At 43.3% G+C, this 18,900-nt stretch overlaps 1 protein-coding gene across 1 annotated transcript in view; it reads left to right on the forward strand.

Annotated features, from left to right (window-relative positions):
* SFSWAP (splicing factor SWAP) overlaps window positions 1-18,900 on the forward strand; it is a 255,941-nt gene that overhangs the window by 69,690 nt on the left and 167,351 nt on the right. Inside the window, exons 8-9 of the mRNA XM_082267458.1 lie at window positions 13,282-13,510; window positions 14,832-14,963. Of these exons, the coding sequence (XP_082123584.1) occupies window positions 13,282-13,510; window positions 14,832-14,963 (361 nt within the window). The remainder of the gene's footprint in view (window positions 1-13,281; window positions 13,511-14,831; window positions 14,964-18,900) is intronic.

Consider the following 18,900-nt stretch of genomic DNA (forward strand, 5'->3'; position numbering starts at 1 on the left):
CTGGTCAGTGTGTTAAAAACAAAAATCGTTAAAAAAAAAAAAAAATGGAATAAAAAATGAACAAAATTATTAAAAATGTATTTTCTTTGTTTTTTTTTTACATACTGTCACCAGTCAGGGTCCCTGATCACCGGCCAAACCAGTTACATAATGCTGTATTGCACTGGTGACAGTATGTTAGTATGTTAAATAAAAATGAATTGTGAAAACATTTTTTTTAAACATTTCTTAATATTCCAAATATTTGTGACAAAAAATTGCAACTTCCAAAAACTTGCCATGCCTCCTACTAAATACCTTAGACTGCCTACTTTCCAAAAAGGGGTTATTTGGGGGTATTTGTACTGTCCTGACATTTTGGCCCTCGAGAAATGATAGGCCATCAGTACATCAGGTTTGATCAATTTTCATATACCATAGCTTGTGAACTCTATCTTTCCTACAGACTAAATAAACACTGATTTGGGTTATTTTTACCAAAGTAATATAGCAGAATACATTTTGACCAAAATTTATGAACAAAGAAAAATGTTATAACAAATGACAAACGTGTTTTTTTATTTATTTTTTTTTTTTTGTTTTGTTTAACATTCTCTATCTTTTTCCATTTATTTACAATTAAAAAAAAAAAACATTACTACCAAAAAAAGCTCTATTTGTATGAAAAAAATTATGAAAATTTCTTATGGGTACAGTGTTGCATGACCAGGCAATTGTCATGTATAGTGTGACAGTGCTGAAAGCTGAAAATTGACCTGGTCAGGAAGGAGGTAGAAGTACCCAATATTGAAGTAGTTAAATTACCTTGAAAAACGCCTCCCTAGCATTTCTAGCTGCGGCCATCTTTAGTAAGGGCAGATGGTTCATGTAACCTTTACTTCTGGAATCCATCTGCCCTTATGCCAGGCATATGTAGCAGGAGGGCGTGCTGAGCTGAGTAAGCCTTTCCTCCAGATGAAAGAAAGAAAAATGGTGAGTTTAGTTCCACTTAAGTGTCACCTATGGACAATTTTAGATACCATAGGTTTTCATCATTTTACATACGTGCGCCATTTTAGTGCTATACATGGTTGCTTCCTATTTGCTTGGCGCAACCTCATAATTTGTTGTACAAAAAAAAGTGCATTATGTTTTTGTGCACTAAAATTAGAGTTTAGGTTTTTTCTGAAAATTTACATTTGATAAACATTTGCTCTAATATGTGGAGTAAATTGCGACTGCCAGCACGATATTCTCCATGGTCTCTGTATTCAGAAAATATATGTTTGGGGGATTTAAAAAATATCCAAGGAAGCTGTTTCTTTTGAGTGACTCATGCAGAAAGAGGAATCACACTCTCTGCTTTGAATTCAGGCTAGTACACACTATAGGAGGATGTGCTTTGTTCATGTCTGAAGCTTACAACCACTATAAATATCTTTAAGAAAAAGCAGAGAATTTCACTTATTGAAAAAGGCTAATTACTTGACTGGATGCTTCTGATTCGCTGACCCAGAACAAGCCCAGAGTTGGTGTTCTGACTTTCCTCCAGCTTAAATGTGTCACATGCTTGTTGAGAGGCTGTGCGTCAGAAGTACTATATTACTATAGCCAGTCACAGGAAAGTAGCATTTTCATAAAGAGGTCAACAAAAAGAGATTGCATATTTTTCTCATGATGTTCAATAGCCAATACCCATCATGTAATGCTTTTGCCTTGCTATTTTTATTTTTAAACATTCCTTGTTAAACTAGATATATTCTGTGAACTAATACTTTAGCAATTTTACGTGACATATGTTGGTTAGGTTTGCTGGCAGAATGCTTGTTCTGCAAATGTTAAATGGCTTTCAGAGGCCAGCAGACATACACGGTTAGTATTCAGTAGCCGAAAGGCTTCATTACACTAAGCTCATTTTGTCTGCCTTTTTCTCTTGACTGATTTAGCAAATGTGTTCTGTTGAGAGAACACTTATAAATCACATACTGTTTGTCTCTCATGAAGGGATGTGCTGACTTTGTAGACAACCATTTTGTGCTAAATGGGTGTGTTCTGGATCCCCCAAAGCCTTGTATAGTACAATAAGTCATCTTGTAATATGGAATGGTTTATTGTAACTGTGCTGCCTGATTGCATTATTTATTATAAATTATGAAAAAAAATCTGTTTGGTGGTGTTAAAGTGGTATTAAACCTAAAAGCAAACATTTTATTTTATTGCAGTTTACCGTTTCTTAGATGTGATGACTGCATTGGTTTTCTTTTTTTAGGCGTGCTTTTCTTTTTCATATGGTGATACAGCCAGTAAGCTCTCCTGCAAATGTAGCTTCTAGAGCAGGGTGTCCACACTATGCCCACCAACTGTTCAGGAACTACAATTCTCACCATGCCTAGTTATGTCTGTGAATGTCAGAGATTTACAATGCCTCATGGGACGTGTAGTTCCGCAACAGCTGGAGGGCCGTAGTTTGGAAACCCCTGATCTAGAGTGTTGAGACAAACCATTTTCTACTGACAGGGGTGCTTATAATGATCGGTTATTATTTATGTAAAACCTTTATCCCAAAAGAAAAATAATGGTTAGCTGTGACTGTTTGTGTAACTGAAGTGCGAGCTGGAGATTGGCTTTTGTTTTTTTAGTGTATCTAAATCTGCTAGTACCTCTTCCGTCCAGACTAACAGTCCTGCTGTCCAAAGGTGCCCCTGTGCTCCTTCATCCACATTGGGGGCACTCCAATGCAGGTTGTGTGTTACTGCCCAGATCACCAGTTAAAGAGGAAAAAGCCTAAAAAAAAAATAAATAAAAATGCAGCCACCAACATCGTAGGATTGGTAAGCTGCAACATATTACATTTATGGTTCTGGGTTTAATACCACATTAAATTGATTTAAACTCTATTTACAGCTGTGGCCAAAAGTTTTGAGAATGACACAAATATTAATTTTCACAAAGTCTGCTGCTTTAGTGTTTTTAGATCTTTTTGTCAGATGTTACTATGGCAGGGTTCGACAATCCCCGGGCGCCAGGTCGCATTTGCGACTAGAATTAGCGACCTGGCGCCTGGGGTGCCCTGCAGGAGGTGTCCTGTCCCTTTTGCGCCCCCCACCTCCTCCTCCGCGCAGTCCAAAAATTGAGGCCCCGGCTTTTCGGCCTTCTTCTGTGAGATGAGAGAGGCTGGGGAACTGGTGCCCTCTTGTGGTGGCCGGGAGTAATGACTGTTCTCAATGCCTTTCCATCTCCTTCCAAACAGGAGAGGAGAGGGAAGTTTTTGCAGGCTTCATCTCTCTGTCCAGTTACCTTTGCTTAAAGGTAAGTGGACAGGGAGTAGGGTTATTATTATTAATTTATTTTTTAAATTAAAAAAAAAAAAAAAAATAATATTTTTTAGTTTTTTTTTTTTAATTATTAAAAAAATAAATGTTTTTTTCTTTTTTTTTTTTTTCTTCAATTCTTATTTTAAAAAAAAAAAATTATATATATATATATATATATATATATATATATATATATATTTTTTTTTTTTTCCTCATCACCGTGCCACAGCCGAAGGCCCCTTTCACACGGGCTGTCTGATCAGGTCCGCCTGTCAGTTTTTCAGGCAGACCTGATCGGACCATTCATTCTCCTCTATGGAGCAGTAATCTGCCGCCATCTGATCCTGTCCGCCAAAAACAGACGGATGGTGGTTCTATTTTCTATCCATCCCGTGGATCGGATCAGATGGCATTGGATGGAAAGAGACAGACACTATAGAGGAGAGTGGGGTATCCGTTTTATTAAATAAAGCTTGGTTGTTAGTTTAAAAAAAAAAAAAAAAACTAACTAACTTTTTTAGCTGGCTCCTAGATTTCAGGCAAATTTGTCAAGCCCTGTACTATGGTATACTGAAGTATAATTACAAGCGTTTCATACATGTCAAATGCTTTTGTTGACAATTACATTAAGGCTACGTTCACATCTTGGCGTTGCTATTACAGGCGTTTTTTCAGGCGTTTTTTATGGGCGTTTTTGCAGGCGTTTTACAAGCGTTTTTTGTGCAGGCGTTTTTAGATTGAATAGAGACCAATGGAAAACGCCTGTAATCTGCCCAAAAAGAAGCTCATGTACTTTTTTGAGCGTTGGGCGTTTTGCTCACAGCGTCAAAACACTCAGATGTGAACCAGGGCCATTGAAATTAATAGGATTTGTCTTGTTTGGTGTTTTGAGAGCTGATCCTAGAGCAGAAAAACTCCCCAAAAATGCCCCAAAACGCCTACATGTGAACGAAGCCTAAGTTTATACAAAGAGTCAATATTTGCAGTGTTGACCCTTCTTTTTCAAGACCTCTGCAATTTACTCTGGCATGCTGACAATCCACTTTTGGGCCAGATCATGACTGATGGCTGCCTATTCTTGTATAATCAATGCTTGGAGTTTGTCAGTATTTGTGGGTGTTTATTTGTTCATCCGCCACTTGAGGATTGACCACAAGATCTCAATGGGATTAAAGTCTGGGGAGTTTCCTGGCCATGGGCCCAAAATTTTGGTGTTTTGTATCCCAAGCCCCACCTAGTTAATACTTTTGCTTTTATGGTAAGGTGCTCCATCATGCTGGAAAAGTCATTTTCTCTATCGCTCATTGACAGACGTAGTCTTCTTGATTCTCAAGAGCTGGGTTATGTTGTCTCCGCAGGAGTAGGACTAGGCAGAAAGACAAAACGTTCTGGCTCCACCTTAGGGGCAGTCCCTGAGGGTATATCCTCCCTCTCTCTGCTACAGGGAATCAGTTTTTTTCTGTCTAGTCAGGAGTAAGGACCTAAGTTCCTTGCTGGGATCTTTTGGTCCTGGCAAGACTTTTTTTCTTTAGAAAAAGACATTTTTTAGGTAGTTTTTCTCCAGTGTTTTTCCTTTGAGATCTTCAAGCAAAAACGCCGGACTGGGCGACACGTGTGGTCACCCCAGCCGGCCTACGAGCGCGCGCAGACCATTGCATTGCGCTTGGTCGGCCGCGACACATTCAAGTAAGTATGCGGGGCCGGGCGACGGGCTGGATGTTGAGATCCAGTGGTCACCCCGGTTTCTGCCTACGAGCGCGTGCAGACCAGAGCTCCGCGCTGGGTCGGCCGCGACGGAGTCCCAGTGGAGGGACTGACCTTGCGAGTTAAAAGTCTCGCTTGGACGCCAGGAACCAGAGAGTCGAGGCGTCCGGAGTGGTCCACAACCCCCCACCCCGGTGGAGAGGGTATTGTGAAGAGAGGGTGCCTGTCGGTTTGGTATGGTGAGTAAACGTTCCCTTTTTTCTTTCCTCGTTATGAGGCAGTATGAATTATGGGCCCCTCCATACATGGTCAGTATATATCTGACACTAAAAGTCCCCCTTGTAAATACAGCATGTGTTTGTGGGAAGTGGACTTGGTTTGAGAGCTAACACTCTACCCAGCAGACTGTAGCATTACAGTAGACATAGGAGGTATAATCCTACCTTATTTGTAGTGTATCTCCTGTAGATCAATCATTCGCCACTCAGCAGAGATGCAGGTTGATGTGCTGGGAAAAACGATTTCGGCGGTCCGCCGCCATTTTGCCGTAGACCAGGTGCATGCATGTCCTCAGGTCACGCCGGCCGCCATGTTTTTGGAGTCTAATGTCTCCTGTATGGGGGCGGCCATGTTTCATGAGCCCAGCTACCTCGTGGAGAGCTGGGAACGCCGGAAGGCGTACACAGGGGGCGGAGCCACGTCCTTCTACCCGGGAAAAAGCAACAGCTCCTTCCAGTCTGTAAAGACAGACGCTGACTGCAGTTGGTTGGAAACTTCACTGCATCGGTTGGTGAGCCTTGGGGGTCCCTCTCTCTCTCTGTGGGATCGAGAAGCAGGTACTCTGAGGGGCGCTATTGCGCTAGGGGGAGACACATAAAAAAAAAAAAAATTAAAAAAAAAAAAAAAAAAAGAGGTATTTTTTATTTAAAAAAAAAAAAAAAAAGTTTTTTTGTGTTTTCTGGCAAAGGTGTCCTGAATTAACATGGACCCTGCCACTCATGTATCTCCTCCGGATCCCCTCGAGGGGTCTGCGGGATCCTCCAGCACCCCACTGACGATTGAATCATTGTCCGCTATTGTGGAAACTTTTGTGTCCCGGGTGGAAGTGGCTTGTCAGGGACAGGGCGCAAGTAAGCGACCCCCGCCTAACCCCTTATTATCTGAAACCTCGGATTCAGACTCTGAGCCTATTTCTGCAGTTGCAGGTACTTCATCTGGTATTGGTGTCTCGTGTACTGTCTTTTCAGACAGTGAGGAGGATGTTTCGGCATCAGCCATAGCCAGAGAGGAAGCGTTGGTAAACGCACTCATTGTATCTGTTCAAGAAACATTAAGATTACAGGGTATTCCGTCAGAAATAGCTGAAACTGTAATCCCTTTTGGGACTAAAAAACGCATCAAAGTGGCGAAGGTTTTTCCATTGCCCAAATGTTTTGGCAATCCAATCAAAGAAGAATGGAGTCTGCCAAAACGCATTTCTACTATTTCTAAACGCATTAACAGGCGTTATCCGTTTGAGGAAACCCTCATTAAGAAATGGACAGAACCACCTGTGGTGGATTCACCAATTGCTAGATTGAATAAAGTCACGGTTATTCCTCTAGAAGACGCTCTGTCTTTTAAAGATCCAGTGGATCGCAAGATAGAAGCTATGTCTCGCACCATGTTTACCTTGATTGGATCAGCTTTCAGACCAATAATTGCTATTGGTCTGGTTTCGCAGGCTGTAACTGTATGGACCAAGTGGAGGCGGTATCAGATTTGTTGGAACACATGATACAGGGGTTACAGTTTGTGTGTGATGCGGCGTTAGACGCCACTTCATTATTGGCGCGAGCATCTGTCTCAGCGGTGGTTCTCAGGCGTACACTGTGGCTAAAAGGTTGGTTAGCCGACCAAGGTTCCAAAAAAGCATTGGCTAATTTCCCCTTTTTAGGAGAGCGTCTATTTGGAGCCAACTTAGATGAGATCATTAAGGATCTCACGGGTGGAAAGAGCACCTTTTTACCGCAAAATTTTAAAGGTAAAGGAACTCGTCAAAGACGAGGGCCTTCTTTTTCTGCTCACAAGAGGTTTTTTTTTTTTTTTTTTTCGTCCCGCGGGTGAAAAAATTAAGTCCTCCAAAGCTCCTGCAGGAGGCGTCAGGGGTCGTTGGTCGGGCAAGCAAAAGCCCGCCCCCTCTAGACCTGAAGATAAACCGTCCAAAGCCTGAAGGTGCGCCCCCACCCATAACTGGGGTGGGGGGACGTCTTCGCCGGTTCCCGGATCCATGGCTTTCCAGAATCCCGGATAGATGGGTTTGCGAAGTCATAAGGTCAGGGTACAAGATCGAGTTTCGATCTCTCCCACCGGCGCGATTCTTCCTTTCCAATAGCCGACTATCCCCGGATCGTTTAGACGATCTGCGGAGAGCAGTCACAGATTTACTACAACAAGGAGTGGTAGTCCACGTTCCTTAGACTGAACGCTTTCAGGGGTTTTATTCAAACCTATTTACAATACCCAGGAAAGAGGGCAAAGTGCGTCCAATTCTGGACTTAAGGGCACTCAATTCTTTTGTCTACATAAGAAGATTCAGAATGGAGTCCATTCGCACAGTAGCAGCCTTTCTGCATCCAGGGGATGTCTTAGCGTCCATACATCTAGGACGCATATCTTCACATTCCCATTTTTCGCAGGACATCAGCGGTTTCTACGTTTTTCCGTAGAAGAGAACCACTATCAGTTTGTGGCGTTACCTTTCGGTCTCGCCACGGCTCCGCGGGTCTTCACGAAGGTGTTGGCCCCAATGTTGGCACTTCTGAGCCAAAGAGGCATATCGATTCTAGGTTACCTAGACGATCTTCTGCTTCATGCAGAGTCTCCTCAGACCTTGCTACAAAACATAGAAATTATTATGATTTCTTTACAGGAATTCGGGTGGCTGGTGAACCAGCAAAAGTCATTTCTGGTTCCCACCCAGAGGCTCGAATATCTGGGTCTAATTCTAGACACAGTCAGAACAAGAGTTTTTTTCTTCCGGTAGGGAAACTCCGAAAGATTCAATCAGCAGTCCAGTTGTTACTATCCAACAGCTGGTCTTCCCTTCGGACTTGCATGAGGGTTCTGGGGTTGATGGTGGCTTCCTTCGAAGCAGTCCCATTTGCCCAGTCCCATACCCGAATTCTTCAGCAAGAGATTCCTCTCAGATGGAATCGGAATCCGGAATCCCTGGACAATCAGATCCGATTGAGCAAACAGACCAGAGAGTCTCTGGTCTGGTGGCTTCGGTCTCCGATGCTCAGCCAGGGAAAGTCATTTCTGCCAATATATTGGACGACAGTGACCACAGATGCCAGTCTATCTGGATGGGGAGGAATTCTCGGTCAGTTATCTGTCCAGGGACTTTGGTCCCCGGAAGAATCCAGGTTACCGATAAATGTATTGGAACTGAGAGCGATCAGACTTTGTCTGATTCACTGGACCGAGCAGCTCCAGGGCAGCCCGGTTCGGATCCAGTCGGACAACGCCACGGCCGTGGCTTATGTCAATCACCAGGGGGGCACCAAGAGTGTCCGAGCGGCCAAAGAAGTGGCTTGCATTCTTCGCTGGGCAGAACGATTTGTTCCAGCAATCTCTGCGGTGTTCATTCCGGGGGTGGAGAATTGGCAGGCAGATTATCTCAGCCGTCAGACTCTGGATCAGGGGGAATGGTCCCTCCATCCAGACGTTTTCCACCAGTTGTGCCTACGATGGGGCACCCCGGATATGGATCTGTTGGCATCTCGATTCAACAGGAAAGTTCAGAGATTCGTGGCTCGCTCCCGCGATCCTCTAGCAGAAACCGCAGACGCACTGATCGCCCCGTGGGGGCAATACCAGCTAATGTATGCCTTCCCTCCTCTTGGGTTACTGCCAAGACTTCTTCGCAGGATAGAGGAGGAAGGAATTCCAGTAATCCTGGCAGCTCCGGACTGGCCTCGTCGAGCTTGTTACGCCGACTTGGTCAGACTGATGGCGGACGTCCCGTGGAGACTTCCTCTCAGGCAGGATCTACTGTCTCAGGGACCGATCTTCCATCCTGCTTTACGATCGCTGGTTTTAAACGGCCTGGTTATTGAGACCCAGGTGCTGAAGGACAAGGGATTGTCAGCTTCAGTTATTCCTACTCTAGTTAAAACAAGGAAAGCGACTTCCAGAAAGATTATCATCGTTCATGGAAGTCTTATATTGTGTGATGTGAATCCCTTGGGTTCCATCTACATCTTTATTCGGTAGTCCGAATATTGGCTTTCTGCAACAGGGAGTTGAGCAGAAGCTGGCCTTGAGTGTTATCAAGGGTCTGGTTTCAGCATTTGCTATCTTCATTCAGAAGCTTTTGTCTACTCATTCCTTGGTGCGGAATTTCATCCAGGGGGTGCGACACCTGGCTCTGCCAGTGCATGCGCCGTTACCATCCTGGGATCTTAATTTGGTGCTGTCGGTTCTTCAGACACCTCCCTTTGAAAATATCAGGGAGATTCCCTTGCTTACTTTATCCCAGAAGGTGGTCTTCTTGGTGGCTATCACTTCTGCACGCAGGGTGTCAGAACTGGCTGCATTATCCTGTTGTTCCCCAGATCTGGTGGTTCATAGGGATAAGGTTGTTCTTCATCCGAATCCATCCTTCCTTCTAAGGTGGTTTCAAAGTTTCATTGAATAAGGACAGTGTATTGTCCTTCCTATGTCCTTAGCCCAATCATCCTCGAATTTGCATGGCATTCCGTGGATGTAGTTCGGGCGATCAGGATATACTTGAATACTACGGATTAAATTTGTAAGACGGATTCACTGTTTGTGATCACGGATGGCCCTAAGAAGGGGTTGCCTGTTCTGCTGCGACCATCTTTAGATGGATCAGACAGACGGTGGTATAGGCTTATTTTATCTAAGGGTCGGGATCCCCCGTTCCCTGTTAAGGCGCATTCTACTCGGGCGCTTAGTTTCCTGGACCTTCCGCCATCAGGCGTCAGTGGTTCAGGTTTTCAAGGCGACTGTTTAGTAGTCGGTTCATACCTTTACAATATTGTATAAGGTTTATGTGATGGCATCGTCAGATGCCTCTTCTGGCCGCAAGGTTCCTGCAGGCCACTGTTTGAGGAGACTGTTGGTCTACCTCGAGGATTTGTGGGGTAGGTCTCATCTGTTTTCTCTCCTTTGATACTTCTGGTTGGCTCCGGTTGGGCCTTCTAGATTAGATTTTGATTCTGTCAATCCCACCCCTCATTTTGTGGCACTGCTTCTGGATGTCCCAGCTCTTGAGAATCAAGAAGACTACGTCTGTCAATGAGCGATAGAGAAAAATGGATTTTTGTAAGATCTTACCGTAAAATCCTTTTCTCTTAAGCTCATTGACAGACGTAGTACCCGCCCCTCTATCATTGAGTTGGGTTGGGTTAAATTCTCTGTACTGCTTTAAAACAGAACTGATTCCCTGTAGCAGAGAGAGGGAGGATATACCCTCAGGGACTGCCCCTAAGGTGGAGCCAGAACGTTTTGTCTTTCTGCCTAGTCCTACTCCTGCGGAGACAACATAACCCAGCTCTTGAGAATCAAGAAGACTACGTCTGTCAATGAGCTTAAGAGAAAAGGATTTTACGGTAAGATCTTACAAAAATCCATTTGTTCCTCACCAAACTGTTCTTGGCTAGTTGGTAGAAATTGCTTTCGGAGGATGTTTTTGTACCATTCTTTATTCATGGCTGTGTTCTTAGGCAAAATTGTGAGTGAGCCCAAGCCCAATCCCTTGGCTGAAAAGCAACCCCACACATGAATGGTCTCAGGATGCTTTACTGTTGGCATGACACAGAACTGATGGTAGCACTCACCTTTTCTTCTCTGGACAAGGTTTTTTCCAGTTGCCCAAACAATTGGAAAGGGGATTCTTCAGAGAAAATTACTTTGCCCCAGTCCTCAGCAATCCAATCCTTATATCGTTTGCTTATACTTCTCTACTTTTCCAGATCCTTTTTTGGGCTCTAGTTAATTTTGAAGTACGTTGGCTCTATCCTATTGTACATGTATTTATTTCTGAGAAGAACTAGCTAATTGTTGTTTTTTTTTTTTTTTGGACTGCACTATTTAGTCTATGGTACTGTTTAGCACCCGTTTGTGGCAATATTAATTAGTTCAGTATATTGCGAGTGTTATTTGTGCCATTCTTGTGTTTTTTTTTGTATGTGTGTGTGTGTGTGTGTGTATGTGTATTATATATATATATATATATATATATATATATATATATATATATATATATATATATATATATGTGTATATATATATATATATATATATATATATATGTGTATATATATATATATATATATGTGTCCTGGAGGGGAGGGCAGGTGCATGGTGTGTGTTTAATGAGGTCAGCTAGTAGACTACTTCCCAACTCTTGATTGTTTTCCCCACCTAATGGATGGGTAGCAGGAAGTAGGAGGAGTTTTTATAAAACAAACTGAAGGCTGAGGTTGCCTGTCCTAGAAAACAGAAAGTAGGGATGCACCGAAATGAAAATTCTGGGCCGAAACCGAAAATGCAGGATGCCCTTGGCTGAAAACCGAAAATGCAGGATGCCCTTGGCCGAAAACCGAAAATGACTTTTTCCCCCAAATAATTTTAACAGAACAGGGGCATACACCAAAAACAGGTAGCGATGTACACATGTCGCTGCCACCCTGTCACAGTATATGTACTGTGACGGGTTGGCAAGAGGTTAATTTAATTACCAATGGTATTTGTATTATGCGGCATGAGGGGGTTAATGTATTGCCACTGCTGGTCACTGATGCATTAGTGACCGACCAGTGGCAGTTATTTAACCCCTTTGTCCTGCATTAGTGCGACCAGTATCAGTGTTAATTACCACTGGTTGCACGGATACTGGTTGCACTAATGCAGCACAAAGGGGTTAATTAACTGCCACTGGTCAGTCACTAATGCATCAGTGACCAGCAGTGACAATACATTAACCCCCTCATGCTGCATAATACTAATTCCATATGTAAGCTGCCTCAGCTAACCCCCCCCACTGCCTCAGCGTCCCTCGGCATCCCAAGGATGCAATCTCCTTACTCTCACTCTGCTCCTTTTTTTTTTTTTTTTCTTCAGCATAATGATCAAACAAATAAAAAAGCAGTCAATGTATGGGTTGCATAAGTGCTCAATGGAACTTGGAAGAACAGAGGGGGGAGGGGGGACAGAGATGGGGACAGTTATGTGTAATGAAAAGTGTAAATGCAGTGCTCACTCATTCAAGGTCCGAGGGTGAGGCAGAGGCTGGATGGCTCGGGTATCATTAATGAGGCTTGGAATGTGTAGCTGCTTGCTGTTCTTCATATTTCCCGCCCACATCCCTCTCTCTGTCCTGCACATACGCCGAGATAGGAGAGTGGGTGGCCCCGGGCAGACACAGAAAAACTGGGGTGGGAGGAGGATGAGCTGCATGCCTTTCTCCTCTCCTGTCCGTGTCTGGGAGGGGTGAGTACTGCTCGCTGCTGGGCTGTGTGAGAGACGAGGTGTCACAGACGCTCCGCTCGGCTGCAGCCACCGGCCCCTAATTGAACAAGACTGATTCTCCTATCCTACGGATGGGAGAATCGGGGACTTTTCAAACCTGCGCTGCGCCCTCCTCCTTCCTCACGGCGGCCATTAATTTCGGCACTTTTAACCTATTTTCGGCCGAAATGGGATAGGCTCATTGTCGTCCGAAAATTTCGGTGGCCGAAATTTCGGTGCATCCCTAACAGAAAGCTTTTCCATTTTTCTGCAACAGTGGTACATTAAAGGTATATTTTGTACATAGGGAAGCTGGAATTTAAAAATTAAAATAAAAATAAAGAGCTTTGTAACCTTATGTTCTCAAAGATTTTTGTTTTCTTTTTCTTTTTTTAGTCTTCTATAAAAAAGGTTTGTGCAGACATTTTACTGTTTTCAAAATTCTAAGCACCAATCTATAACAGCTGCTACAACATCTGCTGTATTTGATAGCCTTTTTATAGAGCCCTGGTATTTTCCTATAATGTTCGATAATATCTGAAGTATTTACTTGTGCTATGATAATCATTCAATTTGATCGGGTAGAGCCTTCCACATTTGTTTACAAATTCTAGATAGCTGTTGGAAAATGATTTCTGGCTGGCAACTGAAGTAATTCAAACCTGTAGCAGCATGATTATTTTAAGTTGTTTAAAGATGTTTAGTATGTAAAACAAATTGTGAAATATTTAGGGGATAAATTTGATTTTTTTCCTTTTCTTTGCAGCAACTGTGACATCTACATATTATAATTATTACATGCTACCTGATGGAACTTACTGTCTTGCACCTCCCCCACCAGGGATGGATGCCAGTGCATGTTATAGTTCAATACCTGCTGGGGAAAACGCACAAAGTACAAAAGAAGCTGCTTTACCCCCACAAACCACCATCTTGCCAACTCTAAACAGCGGTGACGACAGCAACAAGTTAACTGCTGGTTTAAATGCAACAAGGTAAAGATATTTTTTAAAGTCAAATCACTTCTCTGTAACTTTGCAAACATTTTTTAAAAGCTGTATCACTTTCTTGTGAATAGTGTTGATTTTTCTCCATCATCCAATGAGAGAGACAGTAATTCAGAAACAGTTGGGTTTTAATGCTGCCTATTGGGGGGGGGGGGGGGGGGCTGACACTGGCCAACAGAAAAGTTGTAAGCCAGCTCCAGTGTAACCCCTCCTCTACCCAACAAGCTGTGTTGTTTTTGCACGTGTCCTAAGAGTATGACTGCCTTTTATCTCATTGGTAGCCTTGTCACTTTGTGTTTTTTTTTTTCTCTCTTGGTGACTTCAACCAAAGTTTTGTGCCACACTACTTACATTTTTCTTCTTGGTGATGTCAGTCAAGATTGTTTGTCACACTGCAGCTTGAGCTGATTTTACATAGCAGCTATCCATGTTGGCGTTTCCTCCACAATAGCTTTAAAAGCTATACCATACCCACTGAAATGGATGTACGGAACTAACCTGCAAGGTGACCATTGGTCACTGGGCTCTGCATTGTGGCGTTTCCCAGACCCAAAGCCCCTGAGCAGTTTCTGGGTCAGCAACCATGGTACAGCCCCCAGGGTGACTCTGTAAGTAAGACCAGTCATGCTGGGGCATTGGGAGGAGTTACCTCTCTGTTTACAGTGTTGGGCCACTTTAAACTCCCGCCACTGCCTGTTTACTGCTGTAAGGGTTAAGGCTGAGAGATTAAGTGCTGACATTATTTGCTAAATGGAGTTCTGTGTGCATGCACTCTGCTCTTTTCTGCTATTCAGACCAGAAAAAGCATCATTCTGTTGTAGCCCCTGCTAGTGAAGTACCACGTGCAACTCTGGTCTCTTTCCACTGCTCACCTACTGTCACTAAAAACCACCACTTGAAACCCTGATTAGTTCTTAACACCATACCTCACATTGGATGTAGAGCCGCATGTCTTCACAGTGACATACAGAGTACAGCCCTGCTGCGAATAGTGATCAGAACTTATGCTTCTGGTGATTTTGGGGGCTTTTCCCCTGTATTCCCAGAAGGGGCCAACACCTGTAATCTAGAACTTGAGGCCGTTATAGTTTGTAGGGTCTTACTTGTTGGAGTCTCTTTCAGCTGCTTTGGGTGGGGCCAAGGCTTCCCCCTGTCCTTAAGGACCTCCATGTCTGTTCTGCTTCTTAAATTATGCTCTGACGCAGACCCTGAGTTTAGTTATCCTTAAAGTAGTCTTTTTTTTTTTTCCTGAAATTATGTTTAGAAAATGTAAAGATGTGTATGTAAAATGATCTACTTTCTTTTCTAGCACACTTGCTCCAGTCGTGGCCATTATTCCTCCACCCCCTGATATCCAGCCTGTGATTGATAAGCTTGCTCAGTATGTGGCACGGAATGGAATTAAATTTGAAACTAGTGTCCGAGCAAAGAATGATTCAAGGTTAGTTCCTGCTAAGTGTTAAAATGTTTTCATCTCTGCATGGAGCATTTGTATTTGAACTTACTGTATTTCCAAAATGTATTGCTTGTGTATTTTTTTAAATTTGTTAGCCTTAATGTGGTTGTAAAACTGGAAAACCAAATACAAACAGATCATAAAATGTAATGCAGCACTACTCCCTTGGAAGCTGCTGGTTACGGGTTCCCCTGGGTTACTATTAGCAACAACACGAAAGTTCAACATTCCTCAGGTGATTTTGGCTCAGTCAGGAAACAGTCTAGGAGCTTTGGTTTTTGTGTTTTTATTGAGAACTTGGATGAGAGAAGGGAATGAGTGGGATACTCCAACTTTATACAACTATGCACAATTAGCTTGGACAACTGATTAATGCTGAGTAACGCTGAGTAGCACTATATAACGCTGGTCACGGCTAGGCCACTGCTTCACCTTGTCATAAGCAGTGAAGTAGAATTGAGTGAACTTCCTGAGGTAAACTGTACTGTTGAACAATCTTCAGGGCCTTTCCTGGCACCCCCTTTGTTCCTATTCTTCACGGTCAACTACACGGCACCCCCTTTACAATCCCCGAGTACTCACGACACTGTTTTTCCTTAGAGACTCTGCCACCAACTCCACTGTCAGCACTCTGGATACTCTGCAGCTCAGCTCCACACCTGGATCACTTGGCCGACTGCCTGAACCACTTTCCTCACACCTGCAGGAGTTGAGACCAGCCGTCTGCCTCCTCCTGGGACTTTGCTTCCCGCCAAAGACGCCCTGTCACCTGTCCCCTCCGTATTTATGGTCAATCCCAGGATGTATTGCAGGAATGTCCTCCCACTGGGAATTCCATAAATGTGTCACTGGCTGGGTTTCCTCCACTGGCCAACAAGCTCCCTCATTGGATACAGTGTGGACACTCCCTCAGACTCAGTGAATCACACCTGGAAACAAGGGACTGGCAAATTAATAGATCAAGTTCCCCTGATAAGCAACAGGAGCAACAGATGCTTTTACCTAGCACCTACCTAACTAGGAGGGTGCTACAGTAATAAAGAGCAAGGGCACAAATCATTTGTGCATTGTTTGGCAGGTAGAAGGAACACCGTCATCTGTAATCCTTCCTGCTCTACTGATTAAAAAAACCTAACACCATCAAAAAAAAAAAATGTTGATGCCACTCCCGTTCTCCTTTTGATATGCAGCATGTGTAATCAGACACATGCACAAGCATGTGTTAAGGGGACGTGTCTGCTGCTGCTCTGCATTTCACTTGGACTTAGGCCATAGCTGGCCGAATTTATTTTGACTTTCTTTTTCGCTTCTCTGGATCTATCCATGTACATAGCTCACTGAAATTCTAAAATTGCATATTTGCAGAAGAGAGTGAGAGAGTCCAAGCTGTGCGGCCTGCAGCAACTTATCAGCACTTTGTCTATCCCAACCCCCCAATAACTGAGCCTGACCAAATCTCAAATAAAAACATAATCAATAATTCTAAAGAAAAATATGTTGCAGAATGGAGAAATTAAATAAAGTCCCAGAAACAGTTTGCCAGTCACTGCAGAGAAACTACAAACTGGCCCCATACCTGGAGGTGCTTCAAGACCCCAAAGACAGACCCTGACCCTGTACAGACTGAGTGCCTACAGCTTGGGAATTGAACTAGGACAGCATAGACAGACCTACAAGCCCAGGGAAAGTAGACTGGGCCAGCAATGTGAACAGGGGGTCCTGGAGGATGAGGATCACTTCCTGCTACAGTGCCCCAAGTCCAGAGACTCTCCACTCTCCACTCTCATCCCAGACTTCAGTTCCATAGAGGAGAAGAGAAAACTCTACTGGGAGAGGGCCAATAGTGAAAATAGTGTCACCATGTGACAGCATGTCACAGACTGAGTGGGATATGAAAAACTGGACTTAAAAATCAGTTACACAAACTCACCCCCATCCCCCTTTTATATTACCAATTATGTCGTTCAAACCAAGGAAAACAAACTACATGCAAGACAGAGATGAACCAGAAGAAATAATTTAACAGAAAACGGAACAATAAAGACAAAAGTGCAAAAAACTCCCCAAGTCCACCCTGTAGACAAGTATCCAGCATCAGAGAGCTTCAAAGGTTGAAGGATTCAAGCAAACAGTGACACAAGGTAGGACTACTACTAGAGCACCAACAGCAAATAGTCAAATATAAAGAAAAATATACGTATATTTTTAACCACTTTACTACCGGAGGATTTTGCTGTCTTACGTCTGGGCCACTTTTTGTGATTCGTCACTGTGCGAATTTAACAAACAATTGCGTGGTCATTTAACGCTGTACCCAAACTAAATTTACGTCCTTTTTTCCCCACAAATAGAGCTTTCTTTTGGTGGTATTTGATCACCTGTGCGATTTTTACTTTTTGCTATAAACAAAAAAATAACAATATTTTTCAAATTTTTTTATATGAAATTCCCCCCCCAAAAAAATTAAAAATCAAAATTTTTTATCATTTTAGGCCAATTTGTTTTCTGCTACATATTTTTGGCAAAAAAAAATCGCGTATTTTGATTGGTTTGGGGAAAAGTTATTGCGTTTACTAAGGGAAAGATTTCTGTCGTTTTTTTTTTTTTTTTTTTTAACGAGTAATGGCGGCGATCTGCGTTTTTTTTTTTTTTCTGAGGGACTGCGACATTGCGGCGGACAGATCGGACCCTTGACTGACATTTTTGACACTTTTGGGGGTACCAGTGACATTACTACAGTAAGCAGTGCTATAAATATGCACTGTTACTGTAAAAATGACACTGGCAGGGAAGGGGTTAATTTTATTGGAGAGGGAGGGGTTAATGTATGCCTGGTGCTTACTGACGTGTGGGGGGAGGTGACTGAGTGACACAGGGGCAGATCGCAGGTTCAGCTATGCTGAACCCTGCAATCTGACAAATCGGCCCGCTTTGTTTACACAAGCGGGCGGATCTCCAGAATCGATTCCCTGACGATCAGGGAAGAGCAGCAGCGATCGCCGCTGCTCCTCCCCTGGCCCGACTCCCGCTGTGACTGAATACAGCGGGAGCGAGCCTCCGGCAATGAACGGCTAAGATGACTAAAAATCAGAGAAATGGAGGAGGAGATAAGATTCCGCCCCAGCACAGTATGCAATATACTAATGTGACTGAGTGAAAAAGCACAAAAGACAGAGACAACCTTCCATAATTCAGTTAGTCCCAGGAAATTTGCCCATTGCAAGGTTTATAACTGCAAAATGACATCTTTAGTAATTAGTAGCTGGAACATTCAGGGTCGGAGTGCTTCAGTCTTTGGATCAAAAGTAAATGATCCAGATTTCAAACCAAAGTTACGTGAGACAGACATACAAATCCTCCTGGAAACATGGACTCGGGGACAGGAAAAGCCAATAGTACCTATTGGCTATAGGGAATTCTCTGTCCCTGCACAAAAGGATAAAAACGTCAAACAGGTTCGGCGCTCAGGAGGAATACTAGTCTGGTATAAGGAGGAGCTACATTACAACATCAATGCAATCAAAAAAGGAAAGAGCCACATCTGGATAAGAATAAGTAGCTCCATCCTTGTCTCTGTCTAATATCTACCTGTGTGCAGCATACATTTCCCCACCAGGGTCCCCATATTTCAGACCAATTATATGAGGTCCTACAAAGTGAGGTAATCTACTTCCAGTCCCTGGGACAAGTGCTCATCTTCGGAGACCTCAATGCTTGAACAGGAATGGAAAAAGACTATACAAGTTCTGATGGCAACACATACATACTGGGTCTTGCAAATTACGGTCATGAGTTGATACAGATACAAAGAAACCGCTATTACAGTACAATCAACAAAAATGGAAGAAAATTGCTCAATCTGTGCCGCAATCTGGGGCTGTACATCCACAACGGCCGTACCAAGGGAGAGTCTTTTGGAAGA

The sequence above is a fragment of the Pelophylax lessonae genome (assembly GCF_965119305.1).
Source record: "Pelophylax lessonae genome assembly, chromosome: 1".
Taxonomy (NCBI): Eukaryota; Metazoa; Chordata; class Amphibia; order Anura; family Ranidae; genus Pelophylax; species Pelophylax lessonae.